General features: G+C 46.1%; 1 protein-coding gene across 1 annotated transcript in view; it reads right to left on the reverse strand.

Annotated features, from left to right (window-relative positions):
- PTPRJ (protein tyrosine phosphatase receptor type J) overlaps window positions 1-19,445 on the reverse strand; it is a 171,550-nt gene that overhangs the window by 57,462 nt on the left and 94,643 nt on the right. Inside the window, exon 2 of the mRNA XM_049713757.1 lies at window positions 104-122. Coding sequence (XP_049569714.1) covers window positions 104-122 — 19 coding nt within the window. The remainder of the gene's footprint in view (window positions 1-103; window positions 123-19,445) is intronic.

Raw genomic sequence — 19,445 nt, forward strand, 5'->3', positions numbered from 1 at the left:
CAAATTAGCATTTTCTGTGATTTTCACGTTGCTGTTAATGTTGCTGTGTCCACCGGGGGGCAGTAGCGAACAACATAAGAGTGGAACGGGAAGTGGTACTTACAGTCACCTGTACACACGATCTGTAACAGAAAAAGAAAACGGAAGTCAGTAGATTCATTCAGCCACGGCAAATGCAAATCAGAAATAAAGCAGTTGGGAATTTAATAACTGGGGCGGGGTGTTAAATACATTAGGCAAAGGCCTGTTGGCCAGGGTTAGGGTGTAGGGCCACTGAATAGGGCAATTCAGTGTAACCGCGGGTCAACTACAAACAATGGAGACCAGACAACTGTTGGCGGTGTTTCTTCCCAGTGAAACATCCAACAAGAGCGACTCCCCGGGTCAGCACCCCTTCCCGTCGCTACGTTGTGCACTGAGGCGGAAGAACATCGAAACAAGAGTTGAGATTCTCTGGGTCAGAAAGAAAGGAAAGCAGGACCATCACCCATCACCCCTTCCTCAGAGCCACTTCAGGTCGAGAAACGGAGGGTATAAAGCCAGATGCGCGACAGAAGAAATCCACCGGGCTTGAGATTTTCATTGTGGAAAAATTCATCTTCTATCAGTAGGTGGCAGCCATCTTTTTTTTTTATCACATGGCATCAGCTTTGAGAAGAATAAATGTTTGAAACAGAGGGACCTTAAAGATTGTCTAGTTGACCGTATCTCAATCTGCCATCTTTAGATCCCTGGGGATCCTCAAAGATATTTATCACGAGCCATACATTATTTCCCCACACTTTAAAAACCTAAAATATTTCAAGATTGCTCATTCTGTTGTTTAGTTAACGCACCTTTTTGGATATTTCAAAGTATGGTCCTCATAAAGTAGAAAATAATCAAAAGGGACTCCAGTGGGAAAAAGCGTCCTCCAACCTCCCATCACACTTAGAATAAAATGCAACCTCTTAACTACAGCCTGTGTGGCCTCTCTGATCTCATAGCCTCTCACACCCTTTACAATGTTCTTGAAGCTGATTCTCCCTTGGACCCTTTACGTATTGATTCCCTTCTCCAAAAACACTCTGCCCCCAGACCTTCCCAGACTGTGGCCTCAGATGCCACCTCTTCACGGAGTCCGTGTCCAACCAACCAATGGAAATTAGCCCCACTCACTGTCCACCACATCACTGGTGAGTTTTCTCCCGGCATTCACCTCAGTTACTGTCAGTCTCCTTCAACTGAAATGTACACTCCACGAGAACAGAAACCGCGTCTCTGTCCGTGCCTAGAATATTACACACAGTAGGCACTCAATAAATGCCACGGAAGGAAAGAATGAGCCTCTCATTTTGGAGAGGAGGCAACCCCTAAGGCCCAGAGAAGGGAAAAACTTGTCCAAGGTCCCACAGCAAGGCTAAGGCCAAGGCCAGTCAGGTCCCAGGAGCCTGATTTACCCAGGCCAGTATTCCTTCCGCTTATCCTGAAAATTTGCATTTATCAAATGGAGAAGATAAGAACAACATTAGTTTTCATCTCATGAGATAGGTGGACAGAAGGGGGGTGGGGGGGAGGGGTCTGGCCCCTGTCCTGTCTCCCAGTGACCCAGGCACTAGTACTCAAAGGAATCCAGTACTCTTCCTCTCCTCACTCCCTGCAAGCCGGGGGGGACGGGAAGCCCTGTTGATATACTTGCCTACTCACCCCCTCTCTCAAACTTTCCATTCCCACCACTGCACTGTACCCTCAAGTCCTCCTCATCTCAGGCCTAAACTTTTCCAGCTCATCTTCCTCCCTCCAGGCCCTGCCCCTCAATCTATGCTATGCATCAATCCACGTCATCCAGGATGGACCACAAGAGAGGGAGAAAAAGGAGGAGTCAGTTGCTAGTTAAGCAGCACAGGGCAGCAAACTTTTTTTTTGCCCATTCGTTGGAAAACATTAAACTACATAACCTCATGACCCCAGGATGGCATGTCCTGGCCCTTTACAATGTTATTATCTCTCTGCCTGGGCATCTATATGTTGTGTCCTCACCTGGAATCCATTCAATCATCCAACCATCCAACCAAATGTTGCCTAAGACAGGAAAGATCTGGGTCCTGTCCTCAAACTGTTTACAGGAAAGTAAGGGAAATAAGACATGTCTGTAAAAAAGGACTTCAAGGCAGAAAGTACTGACAGCTCATTAACAAGCGATTCCCGCACACCTGCATGTGTCAAGCGCTGTGCGAAAGCCCTAGAGCTAAAGCAGACAGGCTCCGAGTCCCAGGAGGCCATGGCAGAGGGAGAGAGGAGGACAGATGGAGGATGCCCTCGGGTAGGTACCACTCACTGAGGGCATACATGAAGGTGAAGAGTGTCTGTGCATCCCCATCTGTGCCCTTTACAGTCCTAGACTCAGCAAACATTGAGTGGCTGATAGTCACTACACAGGACAACGTGTCAAAGGACTCTGAGTTCTACAGGTGAAAGTTCGAGAATCATGGTCATGGCAAAAAGTCACGTTTCCAAAGATTAAAATCATATGCCCAGAGCACTGACTCTGCCAGGCACTGTCCCAAGTGCTTTCAGATATTAACTCACTTAATCCTCCAAACATTACTAAAAGGGAGGCACAGGTCCCTCCTGGGCTGGTGAGCTATAGCACCTGGATCTGAACCCAGGCAGTCTGACTCCAGAGTCTGTGTCCTAAACCACTAGCTACACTACCTTCCAGGATAAAGCAACTGGCGAGAAATGTACCAGGACTTAGGGAAGGTTTAAAAATTAATTTCAAGCGATATTATCAGTGTGCTTCTTTGACAAATCCAGGTACAGTTTCTCCTGGCAACCCTCCCAAAGAAGGCCCTATGTGCCAGGCATACACACCAGCTGGTATCTTTTCGAGGTTCATCATGAAATCGTAGCCAGAGGGATAACACACTACATCACATGGCTTCATGTCTTTTTGGCCTCACTCCCCCTTCTGTTCCCTCATCTTGACCTCACTAGGCCTTGACTTCCCAAATAAAGCATTAGCAGTTTAATCCTTGCCTTAGGACCCAGGGGACCTAAAGGATGCAGACTAAAACGAAGGACAAGAGCACCTAAGGGAAGTCTGCAAGGGGTCTCTTGGGGAAGAGCTTCCTCACTAATAAAAAGGAATCAGACGGAAGGAAACACCATCCTGCTTCGCTGGACTTCAGCAGATCTACCCATGATGCCTGGAGCCGCTGCAGCCACTATGTGACAAGGAGGGAAGCGCTCACCCGCCTGCTGAGGATGGCTGATGAGGGGAATGAGAGAAAACACCTGGATCCCTGCACTGCCAAGTCAAGCAATTTTAGACTCTTTCTACCTCCAGACTTCTTGCCTGGGGAGATGCAATACCCCTTATTATTTAGTTACTCTTGTTTGGGTTGTCTAAGATTTGCAACCAAAAGAACACTACAGCAACCACAAAGCAAGGTGACTCATTTTCACATTTTTATGGATTAAAAAAAAAGTGAAAGGTCAGTGATCTGTCATCAAGGGTTACAGAGCTGGTCAGTGAGAGGTAAAGCCAGGAGGCAAGTCCTGGTCTGCCAGGCCCCCAAACTCTTCCAGTGATCACAGGAAAAAAAAAAAAAGACCCTTGCAAACAACACCCTACAAGTTAACTGGCATGGAGGATGCCTCATAAGTACTTTTTAAAAGAATACAATCAACAGAAAGCTCATCTTCCTGAAGTTAGCTCAGAGCCTAGTTGGGCCTGGGGGTGAAATGGGAGAAAATTTCCAGAGATTCATACACTGAGCATCAGAGTTAACTAACTGCAGAAAAGGGAAGTTGGGGACAACTTTTCAGCAGTGACAGCTAAACACGGTGATGAGAATTATCTCAGCTTCTTCCCCTTCTAAGAGGACCCCAAAAGGCACTGGTAGTTGTTAATCGAGAAGGATTCCACAAAAATCGTCCTTCCTCCAAGTGCCTTCCCTCAACTGGTCCCTCACCCAGAACTCCAAATCCAGGTAAGGAAAGAAGCGAGCATTCCGCAGGTTCCAACCCATCTAATCCTCACAACTCTGTGAAACAAGAACGATCATCCCCATTTTACAGATGAGGATGCTGAGGTCAGAGGAGACCTCAGGTCACAGAGCTAAGAAATTTCCCAACTGGTTATTATGAACTTGTCCCAGGCACAGGAGGGAGAAGTACTTCAGGGTGGAGAAAAACCAGCACTTTCCACGCTCTACTTCCCTCTAGGCAGAAATTAAACCAGATAAAGTATGCAGAGCCGGGCCCAAGAGCTAGGGGCACATCTAGCTCCCAGCCTTCTCCCTCTTGGTTTCAACAGACCCAGCAATCAGAGGTTATGAATGAGCTCACCCTGTCTAGGCCTCAGGGGACACCAAAAGCCACAGCCCCTGTGCCCAAACTGCAACAGGGGACAGTGATTGCATAAAAGATGATGGAGGTCAACTGAAGCACTATTCGCAATGGCTAAAAGGTGGAAACAACCTCACAGCAGATTAACAGAATGTGGTATACACATACAATGGAAAACTATTCAGCCATAAGAAGGAATGAAACTCTGATACATGCTACAGTGTAGATGACCGCAAAATCATTATGCTCAATGAAAGAAGCAGACACAGAAGCACACATATTGTCATCCCATTTATATGAAATGTCCAGAATAAGGAAATCTATAGAAACAGAAGGCAGACTAGTGGTTGCCAGGGGCTAGGAAGAGGGGGAAGGGAGAGTGATTGTTAACGGGTACTGGATTTTCTTTGGGGTGATGAAAATGTTCTGAAACTAGAGAGAGGTGGTGGTTACACAACATTGTGAATGTACTAAATGCTACTGAACTGTACACTTTAAAATGGTTAATTTTATGTTATGTGAATTCCACTTCAATTTTTTTTAAAAAAACGATAGTAAGTAGGTGACTATTTATTATCAAGCTCCGCCATTGGGAGGGAGGAGGGAAAGGAAGCTTCCGGAAGGAAGAGGTTGGGGTGGGAGGAGAAGAGGAAGGTAATATACAGAGAGGTTTTGAAAGGTGGATTTGACAGCCGAAGAAGGGGGAATGAACCCCCACCCCGAACTGGACATCAGAAAACATGGGGTGGGCAGAACAGCCTTACCAGAAGCACTGTGGGGACCTCCACTTCCGAATGCATTCTGAGGATAAAAAGGAAGGAACTCAAGTTTACTAAGCACCTACTGTGTGCCAGGCACTGAGCTGGGCTTTCTACAGACCTTGTCTGAGCACAGACTCATGGGATCTTGGGCTCTGGGACTAGACCACCTGGGGGAAACCGTTCAGTGCCACCATTTACTTGCTGTGTGACTTTGGGCAGGTAGCTTAACCTCTCTGTCCCTCGGTGTCTACATCTATAAACAATCATACCTGCTTTGTTATAGTGAATATGAAATTAAATGATCTATTTAAGCTATTACGACCATCATCACCTTTGAATCTTCACAGCAACTCTGCAAGGTATTTTTATCTCTGTTTTACAGATGACAACACCAAAGCTCAGACCCTACTGATAAAACCAATGGGCAATCTGAAACTCATACTTTACAAGTGTATAAATAGTTGAACAATAACTCAGTTACAGAGGTGGGCACTGAGGCACAGACAGTAAGTGGCTTACCCAAGGACATAGAGCCAGCGAGGAAGCACCAGAAACAGAATCCAGGTCTTGACCTCTATCTTGACCTCAACCATTCTAGCCAAGATTCCCCAAAGCCTTCTCTCCTGGGATGCAAACCCAGATGGAGTACTCATAGCTTACCCATCTTCTCACTACCACCCTGCAAAGTCACCCACACAGGTGGCCCAAGGCTTCTTCAGGCCCCATAACTGGGCAAAAGGAGCAAACACTGAGAAGAGAGATTAAGCTCACTGTCTTAGGAGGAAGACATGCCAACATACGAAAAAAGAATATAATACTGTCTTCAGTTCTGCCAAGGACTTCCCGTTACCTAGATACCCCAGGCACAGCAGACAATGGTCCACCCATTGGTCGACCAGATGGCCAGGCATTAACTATGCCCAAGATCACCCAACACTGTACAGCAGTCTTCTTCTTTTCTAAGGAGCAGAGACCCTCACTGTCAAGACTTCCAGCCTTGTTTATCACTCCCCTCCCCCAGGGATGTGTTTCTGTTTCACAACCTCCTTTGGTTATGCTGATGAGCCAAAGCTCTCCCTCCCCCTCTTTGGGAACCACCCCCATTCCTGAGACTGTGGCTCCAGTCACAAGAATCTTCCTCCAGGCCCAGAGAAGAGAAAACTGCTAACACTGCCCTCAATGCCATCCCAACTCGGCCAAAGCTACAGTCATTACCTCAGTGGTCCACTTTGAACACTACTCCTAGATGCGCACCAAAACAGACTTGTACATATTCTCTTCCCAAGTACCTCTGTGACTGCCCCGTTACACGTGTTTCCCAGTCCATAAACTCTGGAATAACCTGACTCCTCCCTTCCTTCGCCCTTGGTGGGTACACTCAGTGGCCATGTCCTAAAGATGCTTCGCTGTACAATGCACTTGGACTTCCCACTTCTGTCGTGTGGCCACCCTAAACCACGACCTCATACCCTCAGCCCTAACTAACAGAAAACAGCCTCGTTGTTGGGCTGATACAGACAGACCATTTCCATTTTTATATCTTGAAGCTCTTAATACACACACCAAAAAGAAGTAAGGGGACTTCCCAGGCGGTCCAGTGGTTAGGACTCCGTGCTTCCACTGCAGGGGGCCCGGGTTCGATCCCTGGTGAGGGAACTAAGATCCCACAAGCTGCATGGCGTGGCCAGAAAAAAAAAAATTTTTTTTTAATTACTAGCATGTGATAATTCAAAAAAAAAGAGATTTTTTTTAAATTAAGAAGAGCCAGAAGAGGGTTATATCTGCTGCAGTATATCTTTGTCTCAGTCCTGTCAAAGTACTGCTGCAACTCTACCTAAAATTCCTCATTTGAATATAAAAGGTCAAAAGCTAAGTTGACGCCCTTTGTGAAGAGCAGGCCCTATTCCTTCGTCCACATACCTGGTTGCCTCTCTTCTAGTCTCTCCCTTCAATGCACAGTGGAAAATTAAAATAGAACTGCTAGATTACTCTTTCTAAAACGTGCTAGTATTCGTCAGGATCCTGGCAGGGACAGATGACACACTCTACCACTGTAACTGAGGAGAATTTTTAAAGGGTCTGTTTACAAGGGTGTGGGTGGGGCTAAGGGAAATGGGCAAGAGCTGGGCAAGAACCCTAGAGGCAGGAGCAGTGGGACAGGACAAGGGAACAGGCTGAGTGGCTGCCTCCCCCATCTCCACTGGGGGCTTCCTGCTGCTGGACTGGCCGAGTGGGAAGCTGCAGGTCAAGGGCACCTGCTGGTGTAGACCGCAGAGGGCAGCTTCCTCCCAGTGGGCAGAGCAGGGTGGAGGTGGGGGGCAGGGGTCTGCAGGGGCACATGGAAGAGCCACAGCACAGAGCTCATGTCACATCACTGCAGAGCCTGTGAATCCGGTAGGAACGGCCCAACAGGGTAATCAAGAGGGTTAGGTTCCACTTCCCCTGATGCTTGAGAGCTCAGGGACCTGGATCTCACCAAGCCATCCATTTCATCAAGTATAAAATGGCGGAAGGATATATGCAATACAGACCCCGCGTCTGAGTTTTCTTGGGGCTCTAACAAAACAAGGTTCCTATGTTCCCAGCCTCACAGCCTTCCTCCTGCCTCACTGAACCTCTTAAGTGGCCACCCGTCAGCTCACCTGATGACCTTCTGCAACCACTCCAGCCCCAGGAGCTCACCAGGCTCTGAAGCCCTTTCAGTCCAAGCCACTCGTGCCATCTCCTGCGGTCCTGCACTGCGCCAGGCCCTGGGCTGGATGCCAAAGATGCCAGGGCACATAAGGTGGTTCTGACACCGAGAGCCAGGGGCGAGAGCGGTACCAAAGACAATGACAGCGCAGTGCAGAGATGGAGGCAGGAGCCAGCCAGCTGGAGAAGCAGGGGGTGCCAAGCACCCCGTGAGTTTGGGGGACAGAGAGGGAGAGGCACGGGTGGTTTGAGAGTGATCCTGTGTGGGTACTTAATGCTAATGGATTCTACTTGTAATAATATTGATTGAGCCCTTAACTATGGGCCAATCACTGCACTACAGGTGTTCTATTCATCAACTCCTTAGGCCTTATGACAAGGACCCGCGAGGCAGGAACTGTGTTGATCCCTATTTTACAGATGAAGAAACTAATAAGCCTTGGAAAAGTTAAATTCCTGACCCAGAATCCTACAGCTAGGAAGTCTACGCTTCCGGCCCAGGTCTGCCTGACTGAAGCTCTTGACTTAAACCGCTCCCAGGAGCGCTAAGCTGGCTCGGATGCTGGACAAACTTCAGCTGAGACCACGGAACCCAAAGGCACTTCCGGGGCTGCCCGTCACAAACCCCTGCCTGACATGGGCCCTGGGGACAGGTTCCATCCACCCATTAAAACTGACCGAATTAAGGAGGCTTCTGCACTCTTCTCAAAGGGAGCGGAGTTTGAGGATTTCAGCACAGAGCCTGGATCTCAGCAAGTGACAACGCTTAAGGTTTTCTATTATACACGTTTGGTTTTTAGGGTTGGGTAATAAGCGACTGAATAACACAATGGGTAACAATAGATTCTTTATCCTTCCAAAACCAAGCCCACACACCATATGACAATCGTTATTTTTACCCCCTGACATAATTCAACAAAACGTGAACCGCTTCAAGAGATTTTTAAAATCAAAGAGCATTCTATGAGAGTCGGTGCATGCCCAAATTTCAATTCTGAAAGGCCATCATTCTTCCTTCCATTGATCTCCTATGTGAAAATTACCCAACAGCTCCCTTTAAAACTGGTATAAAAAGGTAAATCATTGATCACGAAAACGGTAGAAAGGCTGGGCGCTCCCTCTGAACCCAGAAGCCAGGCAATATACATCTTTATGGGAAACTTTCCAGAAGACAGGTGAGGCATTGTGGGGCAGCCTGAATGCCTGGTATCCATTTCCACCCTAGAGTCCACAGGCAGGGAATAGGCAGACCAATAGGCAGCATGGCAAGCAGTACCTACAGCATGAGACATTGGGCCAAGCAAGGTGAGAATGGGCTGGCTGACTCTGCCTCATTTGCAGAGTCATATATGCTATGACTCTCTGAACTTGACACTGTCATCAAAAGGGACTGCGGAGAAGGGTCAGCATAATCCCTAATTTTGTGCCCCCAAAAAGCCAGGTGAGGCTTTGACAGAAGGAATGAGCAACAATTACCCTAAAAAGACCAGGTGGCTCATCTCTTGCCTCTTGGGGCAGTTGAAGGCATGATGAACATTTCCCTTTCAAATGCACAGAGGAAAAAGTAACCAGAGGGACTATTTTGGTGAGGCTATGTGAACTTTGAGATGCAGAGTTGAGGATGACCTTGGAAATCCCAGGCCAGAAGTTTCCATGGGTATTTTTAGCAGCAGAACTATTTTTTTCAAAAAGAGTCTTATAAGAACTATATGCATAGAGTTCCACATATCATATATATCTATGTAGGTATGTCTATGTGCATATATGTACACTTGAACAAAAGCAATCTTTTCATTATACATTTAAAGTTCAAGTTACCTTGTTCTTATTTTCAATATAATAGATGCATAAACAAGCTAAGACACTGGTGTTCTCCAATGTATTAAAACTTGGTGTAACACATATTTGGGCAAGTGTTTTCATTACAATTGCACACAGCCAAATTGGAAGGGGTTGGAGAGGGGGTGTGTTTTCTATGAAACTCACAGGAAACACTTAAGAAACCCCCAAGGCACCTCAAGGAACACAGTTTGTAAAATAGTGATCGACCTCCCCTTTGACTTCATGGAGGAAGAAAGTCAGTCCCAGAGTGGTTCAGCAACTCAACCCAGATCACCCAGCCCTGAGACTAAAGCATCAATTCATGGGCTCCCCAGCAGGACTCACCTCCCCATCTCATGAGAGAATCAGAGTTGGCAGAACCCAGGCCCCTCTCTGAACCTTTTCTCCACATCATACAATAAATCTGAAGGTCCTAAACTGAAGCTCCACTGTCCGAATCTAGCCCACTGACATGTTTTATTTATTCCACAGTGTTGTTGTTTTTTTTAATATACCTCCATTAGAACACTGTCCTATTTTCCCCATTGTATTTTTTCCAACTTTATTGAGATATAACTGACAAATAAAGAGTGTATATATTTATAGTATAAAACATGATGCTTTGCCACAGTGTTTCTTAAAATCTTAAGCAAATATTTTTAAATTAGGAGACAGCATCTTGTAAATCCTGATTTTCAGCTTCCCAGAAAAAAGCAGGGGTCTTCCCTGGTGGCGCACTGGTTGAGAGTCTGCCTGCCGATGCAGGGGACACAGGTTCGTGCCAAGTCCGGGAAGATCCCACAGGCCGCGGAGCGGCTGGGCCCGTGAGCCATGGCCGCTGAGCCTGCGCGTCCGGAGCCTGTGCTCCGCAACGGGAGAGGCCACAACAGTGAGAGGCCCGCGTACCGCAAAAAAAAAAAAAGAAAAAAGAAAAAAGCAGAAGAAGAAGAAGAGGAGGAAGGAGGGGGAGGAGGAGGGGGAGGGGGGAGGGGAGGAGGGAGGGGAGGGGAGGGGGAAGGGGAGGGGAGGGGGAAGGGGGGAAGGGGAGGGGAGGGGGAGGGGAGGGGAGGGGGAGGGGAGGGGAGGGGAGGGGAGGGGAGGGGAGGGGGAGGGGGAGGACCTGGAGACATTTAAGCAACGAGTTGGATCTGAGCATCAGCTCCCCCTTTCCACGGGTAAGTGCTTAGAGTTTACCACCACTCCCTAGTATTGTCACCTCAACACAGAGGGAAAATGGCAGTTGCCAAGCAACATGGCACCCACACTGTTCATTTTCTCTATCAAACATGAGCATATAAAAGATCGAGAGGCACTGTGACTTCATTATTTGGCCTATTCCATTTATTTATGTTCCCAACACACCCTGACACCATTTGAGTTTCTGACCATTGACTTAAGTGCAGTTTGCAAAATTTGTGGGTTGCAATTATTACCGAATGTTTACTTTCTAAGCTTCTCTCTTAGGAAGAGACCTCCCGCCAACGTCAGATGTGAATACTGTACACAATGTGAATATAAAGTGGACCATTTTGCCTGTCCCTGAATTCTCCGCTCATCCCCTGACCTGCTCCCCCATGCTACCACCACCCCCAAAAAGGAGCAAAACCAGGGTAGAGAACTCTGATCTTTCAGTTGATTGTGAAAGTCAAGATTTTCACTTCCGACTCTTGAATCTGAATAAAACCACTCCATAAATCCCACCAAGTTCCTCCTGCACCGCCCATCCACCTTAGAGTACGGATAAAAACAGCTAAGAGCCACCATTTACCAAGTGCCTTCTATGTTCAGGGCCAGCTGGTCACAGAATCCTCCCCTTCCCCACCCCACCCCCAGCTGGGTGCATCCACAGCCCATGCCTTCCCAGCTCCCCAGTCCCCCACCCCTCTCCCCCTTCCTCCCGGAGGAGGACTGAACATCAGGACTCGAGGTGCCAGCTTTGCGAGCTCTGCCTTCAACTGACCACAAAAGCTAAAGGATCTCTCATTAGCTATGAACGCCTGCCAAAAGGTCAATGGTAGATTCTATCTCTGAGGCCACAAGGGCCAGCAGTGATTGCCCCAGAAGCTCTCCACGCCCGCTGAGAAATCATCCTGGAGTAACCTTATGTTCTTCCGAGGTTTGAAGACAGAGGTTCCCACAAGCGAAACCACCACCCCACTGATTCCCACTGCACTGAGGAAGACAGGAGGACAGAGAACGGGCTGGGGTAGAAAATGGGCAGGGCCTCAGCTCTGGATCCGCATCCTAGTACTGCCACTAATTAGCAAGGAGTCTGGAGGCCAGTGAGCGCTTTCACCTGTAAGTTATCATCTCTGTAGGCCTGATGCGGGGATTAAGTGGCACATAGTAGGTGCTCTATAAACAGCAGCGAACATCAGTTGTCAGGTGGGAGGGCACAGGGGTGAAGACACTCTGGAGTCCAGCCCTACCAGCTGCACTCACCTGAGCCAGCTTCTCAGCCCCTTTCAGCAGCTACAGTAACTACCTACCTGGGCAAGGGTGGGGCAAAAGAGGGCTAAGTACGGAACCTGAGAGAGGGGTCCCTGGGGTTCATCTGTGTGCGTTTGATAACTCTCATAACTTAAAAAATAAATGGTTTAAACAAGATTTACCTCACAGGATTCCTGTGACACGTCTTAAATGAGATAATCCATGCAAAGCACTTAACATACAGGGGGTGCACAATAAATATTAGCTAGTATTACCGTTATCACCACTAGCAAGAGCTGGGACAGGAGGGTTCAAGAGGTGAAGCATGGGGAGGGGTGAGCTGTCACAACAAAGACTCAGAAAAAGCAGAACCAGGAGGTATTTCTGCTAACACAGAAGCAAGAACAGCAGAGAAAGGCAAGACAGCATCTTGGATTCTGCTGCATGTTAAGAGGAACTTGGGCTGAAATTCTCAGACTGGCTGCATTCTCGTCTCTTGTGACCCATCACGGCCAGAGCTGCACTGAGGCCATCCTGCATCCACCAGAGGAGAAAGATGCTCTCAGCAAACCCGCCATCAACCCCACTCCCCTCACTGCCAGCAAGATGAGAGCTCAGGACCCAGGCCTGGCTCCTGCCCATGTGCAAGGACAGTCTCAGGGTGGCCTCAACAACCAGTGGTAGTAGTAACAGGTCAGTTCTTATACAGATTTTTCCGCCTACAATATTCTCTTTCGATTAAAAAGTGCATCCCTGGGACATCCAGACAACTGTTCTCCAATCAGCTTTTAACAATAACCTAAATTCAGCCACCACCAAAAAAAAATTTTTTTCAAGGCAAGGTCATACCATCGTCCTCTCTAAGAGACAGACCTTGGATACAGCGGCACCTGGGTAAATCACCCAGGGCAGGTACTATTAAGCCAGTGGTGTCACAAAGTGAACACTTTTATTTGATATCCAAGCAATGAAAAGAGAATGCAGAATCATAAAATTATCAGCAGAGCCTGTCCACGATGGGTGAGGACGGCAATGCAAGGCAACAGGCGATTTTCAACATCTCCTAAAGCCTAATGGATGCCCTAAATGAGAGGTTGGCAAACTATTTCTGTAAAAGGCCAGACAGTATATATTTTAGGTTTTGCAGGTCTTACAGCTCTGCTGTTGTAATTTGAAATCAGCCACAGACAATGAGTACACTAATGACCATGGCTGTGTTCCAATAAAACTTTATTTATGAGCATTAAATTTGTATTTCATATAATTTTTGCGTGTCATAAAACATTCTTCTTCTCGTGATTTTTTTGCTTTTGAACCACTTAAAAATGTAAGAAACCAGTCTTGGCTCATAAGCCACCCCAAAACAAGTGGCTGGATTTGGCCCACGGGACCGTAGTTTGCCTAATGCTGCCCTAAATCACATATTTACCCTGGACGGGCCACAGGCACAGGCCTACAGCAAGTCAGAGCATGAGCCTGTGGTCTGGGTCTGGGTCTGTGTCCTGGTTCTGACAATTACTAGCTTGAGTTCGAAGCTGAAGTTTAATCTTCTCCTCTGACAACAGAGATTACAACAGTCCCCTCCTAAACACTTATGATAATTAAATGAAATAATGTCTGGCACAAGGCAAATGTTCAAGAGAGGACAATTCTATCATTATTGCCATTGTTTCTTTGCTTTTGGCTAGAATTCAATCAACTCAGTTTAAGAACACAGGATCTCTCAATGCTGGTCTGAAATTCCAATTGGCCGATAAGACATGGGAAGAAACAAAATTTTCTTAATGAATCCAGGGTATTTGAGAGATAAAATACCTTGCAATATGGGTCCATTGGTGACAGAGGATGGTGCCTGGTGGTCAAAAGACACTGGCTATAGAACTGCTCAGAGCAGCCCCTCTCGTACCCTGTACATTTGCAAGTCTGATTCTGTCCTTTGGCACTTAGCATAAGCCAATTTATCTTTCCACATATTTACCTTATCTATAAACTCTCTCTTAAGGTAAGGGGAGTCACACACTTACATCTGCTCGTGCCCAGCACATGGCCTCCCCTATGACATGCTCATTCAGCACTGGCTGATTGGTGGATTTTAATTGGATCTCCAGGGCCTGGAACAGAGCTGGCCGGGCTGTTAGTTAGTGGGTACATGCGTGTGAACTTCAGGGCCTCAAAAGCAAGCAACTGGGATATAGGTGATCAGTCACAATGTAAGATAAAATCTACTTAGAGTTGAGGAAGCAGAGGCCCAGAGAGGTAAAGGGACTTGCCCAAAGTTCCTGGGTCTGAAACTCATTCATTCGCCCACTGATCACTAATTGCATTCTCTATGCCAGGCCCCATGATCATTCTAGGGACACAGAGATGAACGTCCCCTAGTCTCAAGTTGCTTAGAGACTAGCAAGGGAGACAAAGAAATAAACAACTGGTTTTGGGTTTTTTTTGTTTTTCTTCCTCCCTCTAGGTGGAACCGTCTAATTTGGTGAGGATTTCAACATTTTACATTCTACCACTTTACGTCTTCTGAACTTTTCAACACACACATTTTTTTTTTTTTTTTACAATGTAACTGATGCCTTCTGTAAAGGAAAGAATGAGTCACAAAAGCAGAATTCACACTTCATGTACATTTTCCCACGTATCGACGTACCTCAAATCCCCTGAATCATCTGTGCTGTCATCCCTACTTTGACTTGTGCTGGTCCTACAACCTAGAAGACAAGAGCTGTCCCACTCCCTCCTTTGCCCAACTCATTCCTGCTCCTTCTTGTACCAGGACAACTTTGCCAAACTCCGTTCCCCAGCATAGCTGGTGCTTTCCTCTGTGGGATGCTCAGCGCCTTGTGTCTCCTCTTACTGTTATTGTAACTCTTTGGCTGGAAACTCCTTGACATTGGGGACTCAAACTCACACGTAGCACAGTGCCCGAGCTGGCTGACCACTGGACATTTGGATGGTAAGAAGTTTAGTAGCTGACAGATAAACAACAAGGATCTACTGTATAGCACAGGGAACTATATTCAATATCCTGTAATAATGTACAATGGAAAAGAATCTGAAAAAGAATATAGATATGTATAACTGAATCACTTTGCTGTACACCCAAAACTAACACAACATTGTAAATCAACTATACTTCAATTTAAAAAAGAAAAAACCCGACTTCCCTGGTGGCGCAGTGGTTGAGAGTCTGCCTGCTAATGCAGGGGACACGGGTTCGAGCCCTGGTCTGGGAGGATCCCACATGCCGCGGAGCAACTGGGCCCGTGAGCCACAACTACTGAGCCTGCGCGTCTGGAGCCTGTGCTCCGCAACAAGAGAGGCTGCGATACTGACAGGCCCGCGCACCGCGATGAAGAGTGGCCCCCGCTCACCGCAACTAGAGAAAGCCCTCGCACAGAAACGAAGACCCAACACAGCAAAAATAAATTAATTAATTAATTTTAAAAAAAGAAACATAGTAGCTGAAAGGATGACAGTGGGGAGAGGGTCTAGGCATGAAAATTAGATTTGATTTGGACAGCAGAAAAGAACAGAAGAGAGCGTTCAAGCCAAGAATAGTGTGAGGAAAAAATACAATGGCAAGAAAACACATGGAAGTGATTCTCACACTGTGGTATCAGGACCATCCGGGGAACTTAGTAAAAATACAGAGGGCCCAGTTCTGTCCTGCTTCAACCAGCCCGGGCCTCTGTGTTCTTTATCAGCTCTCTAGGTGACTCCTTTGAGAACCACTGGCTTAAGGTATTTTAAAGGGACAGTGAGAAGAGATGATGTAGCCCAGAGAGTCCCCTCTGGTCTGAAGTAGCCACAGTCCCTAAGCTCCCAGGAAAACCCTGAAAAACTCACTCCAGGGTGGGAGTTGGCTCAGTTTGAGGAAACTTCAATCCAGAACAAACTGCAGACATCTTCTAATGGTCTTTAAGCAAGAAAGCAGTCAGGTCTTCTGGAATCCAGGCTGAGTTTGCCCCGTAGGTTCTAGCTGGGCTAAAACCAGACTACACTTGGTGGAGAAGGCGGATCAAAGGGACAGTTGTTCTCAGATGCACTGCAAGCTTCTGGGAGCTTCCTCCAGTTCTCCCTTTAACGAATTCAGCAATCCCAACACATTGTAGAGGGCAATCCCAACAGCCTATGTAGGAATTTGGACTAAGAATGATTTTCCTCACTGACCAAGAACTTGAACTGTTTTCATACCAAGGTCAGGAAGACCCATGCTCTGTCACTCAGCACTCAGTAAGTCCTTTTCCTGCCTCTGTTCACACAACACATCACTGGTCACATTCGTGGATCCCTTGCTTTTCCTTGTGTGCTTTCAGGAAACAAGATTCAACGCTTAAGAGACGTGATGGGGCTTCCCTGGTGGCGCAGTGGTTGAGAGTCCGCCTGCCGATGCAGGGGACACGGGTTCGTGCCCCGGTCCGGGAAGATCCCACATGCCACGGAGCAGCTAGGCCCATGAGCCATGGCCGCTGAGCCTGCGCGTCCGGAGCCTGTGCTCCGCAACGGGAGAGGCCACAACAGTGATAGGCCCGCGTACCGCAAAAAGACAAAACAAACAAAAAAAAGAGACGTGATGGATGTAAACATATTCCGTAAACCGCAATGAGCTGTGCCGGGTTCCAGCCAGACCTAAAGTGAATGAGTCAGCCTCTTACAGAAGGGCAAGAATGGTTGTGGAAGCCATAGGCAGGTTCAAATCCCCACCCCACTACCTACTAGGTGTACGATACTGGGTGAGGCACCAATTCTCTTGAAGTTCTAGTTTCCACATATTCAGGTGGGAAATAATGTTGCCTGACTCCCACAGTTGTGGCAAGCAGGAACTGCCATAAGGTCTTGGACAAAATAGATGCGTAATAAATGTTAGCTGGTTACCTCCCTGAGGTACACTCATCTTCAGAAGTAGAAATATTTAGCTTTAAACAAAAGATACACAACACACACGCACACATACGCACACTGGTATTTTACCCAGTGGAAGATAATTATTAACTGTTCGCGATAATTACCACATTGTACAAATAAATTGCATTATATAAAGAGTCACTCTCTCCAAAAGTTTGCATTAACAAAGAAAAAGCCAAAATTCTCAAAAGTCTCATAAGTCTAGTCCATCTTTCTCTGCCATCTAATAAAACACTTTTTATTTCCTTTCATGGGCTTAAACTTCACTAAAAGGCAAATTGTCTGAAGGCATGCCTCTGAGACAACAGGACTCTGTGTGTGCTCAAATAATCCCCTGTTCCAGTTGACTGTTTTCTATTTTTCTGAATAGACACTGTACAGAATCAGGAATCAGAAACGGTCCTGTGATCTCCCTAATTGCTTCCACAGACAAGTCCAAAATGGGTAAATTTTTTCAAAGACACAACTGACTCAAGCCCCAAATGCTCCTCTAGGAGCCCTCAGCCTTCTCTCCCACAATGGCCTGGACAACCCCCCCACGCCCCACCAGCCCTCACCCCAGGGCTCGGCAAGAACTCAAACGGCAGAAAGGGCTCCCCCTCCAGTCAAGACCCATCTCGGCCCAGGAAAGGCCAGCACTGAGAAGAGGAAGGCCATTTGGAAGGCGAAGACAACGTGCTCTCGGGCATCCGTCCTCTTGCTACTCTGAAGTTATTAACCCCAAGTCTGATCCAGAATCTATCACTTGGGGAGCTGTTGCGCTACCAAGAACTTCTACACCCCCAAAGTCATCCTGAATAGCCACATACAGACTTCAGATCCACACATCCATCACGGTAGACGCTGAAAGCCAGCCCACGTGACCTCAGATTTGACAAAGCCCAATGGAGATCAGTGTCTCAGTCTTCCTGGCATTTTACTGGGGTTCCCCAGATTCTTTATATAAGATATTTAAGGGAACAGCCGGGTCCTGTTCATCAAAAAGTTAAAATAATGCCATTTTCAGTAACAGGGATGGACCTAGAGATTATCATACTAACTGAAGTAAGTCAGACAAAGACAAATATCATATGATATTGCTTATATGTGGAATCTAGAAAAATGATACAGATGAACTTTTTTATAAAACTGAAATAGACTCACAGGCATAGAAAACAAACTTATGGTTACCAAAGGGGAAAGGGGTGGGGGTGAGGGACAAATTAGGAGTTTGGGATTAAAATATACACACTACTGTACATAAAATAGATAACCAACAAGGACCTACTGTATAGCACAGGGAACTATATTCAATATCTTGTAATAACCTAAAAGGGAAAAGAATCTAAAAACGAACAGATAGATAGGTATAACTGAATCAATTTGCTGTATACCTGAAACTAACACAACATTGTAAATCAACTATATTTCAATTAAAAAAAAATTTTAAGTCAAAAACATGGTAATTATGTGATGGGACTAAGTATTAGCTAATGCTATGGTTGGAATCATTTTGTATCAAATTAACATGTTGTACAGTTTAAACCTGTACACTGTATCAATTATATTTCAATAAAGCTGGGAAGAAAGAAGGAAAAAAACACGCTGGGCCAACAAGGCCAAGCAGAGGTTAAAGTCTTATCAGTAATGAGTTAAAAGATCCAAATTCCCAACAGGTTTGACATCAGAAAGACAACACTTGTCTGTCAACTTCTGTCAAAGTTATTAAGTAAATTTAATATGCCAGGAATATCTTATTATGATACTTGGCAAGCTTGATAAAATGACTTTATTGCCATTTTTTTTAATGAAGATAATAAGAAACTCCAGGAAGGTCTTTTTGGCAAGATCTTTTGGGGGCATTTATTTGGGATCTAAGCAGGAATATTCCACTCTTACGTGTTTTAACAAATGAAATATCAGGAAAACAATTTTACTTGGTCCTCGCTATTCAAAGAAAAATTTCCCTGCCTGTATTGTGGCTTCTGACATCCTGCCAAGTTTCAGACACTGAAATATGAATGGATTAAAAATGATTAAGACAGAGTAAATGCTATTAACAGCTCTTCTATTGCATGCATCTATCTTACTCAGGAGCCAATGACCCACCAGGGAAAAAGAAGGGCTGAGAGGGAACTGAGCTCATTCAACACCTGCTCACTTGGGATGGCAAGGTCAGCAGTTAATGCTGGGCTCTCTCCAGCCACAGTCTGTGTCTGTCAAAGATTTGCTCCATTCATCTTGACACATAATCAAAGAACACTTCATCAAGGACTGTCAGCACTGCAGGAGTCATTAGCAATCAGTGGCTTCTCTTTTTATTATTTTAGAACAGCAAAATCCTCTCGACAAATTAAATCTTATGGGAAACCCAAATAAAACCAGATAAGATGGGTAACATTATTAGTACGCCTTAATTTTTTATTTTTTTAGTAAGCCTTAATTTTTAAAGTTCACATTTATATCATTTACTTATTATGGAACATCAATCTATTTTTATTTTTAAACGGCAACTTGGGCAAA

This window comes from Orcinus orca, chromosome 8, assembly GCF_937001465.1.
Source record: "Orcinus orca chromosome 8, mOrcOrc1.1, whole genome shotgun sequence".
Taxonomy (NCBI): Eukaryota; Metazoa; Chordata; class Mammalia; order Artiodactyla; family Delphinidae; genus Orcinus; species Orcinus orca.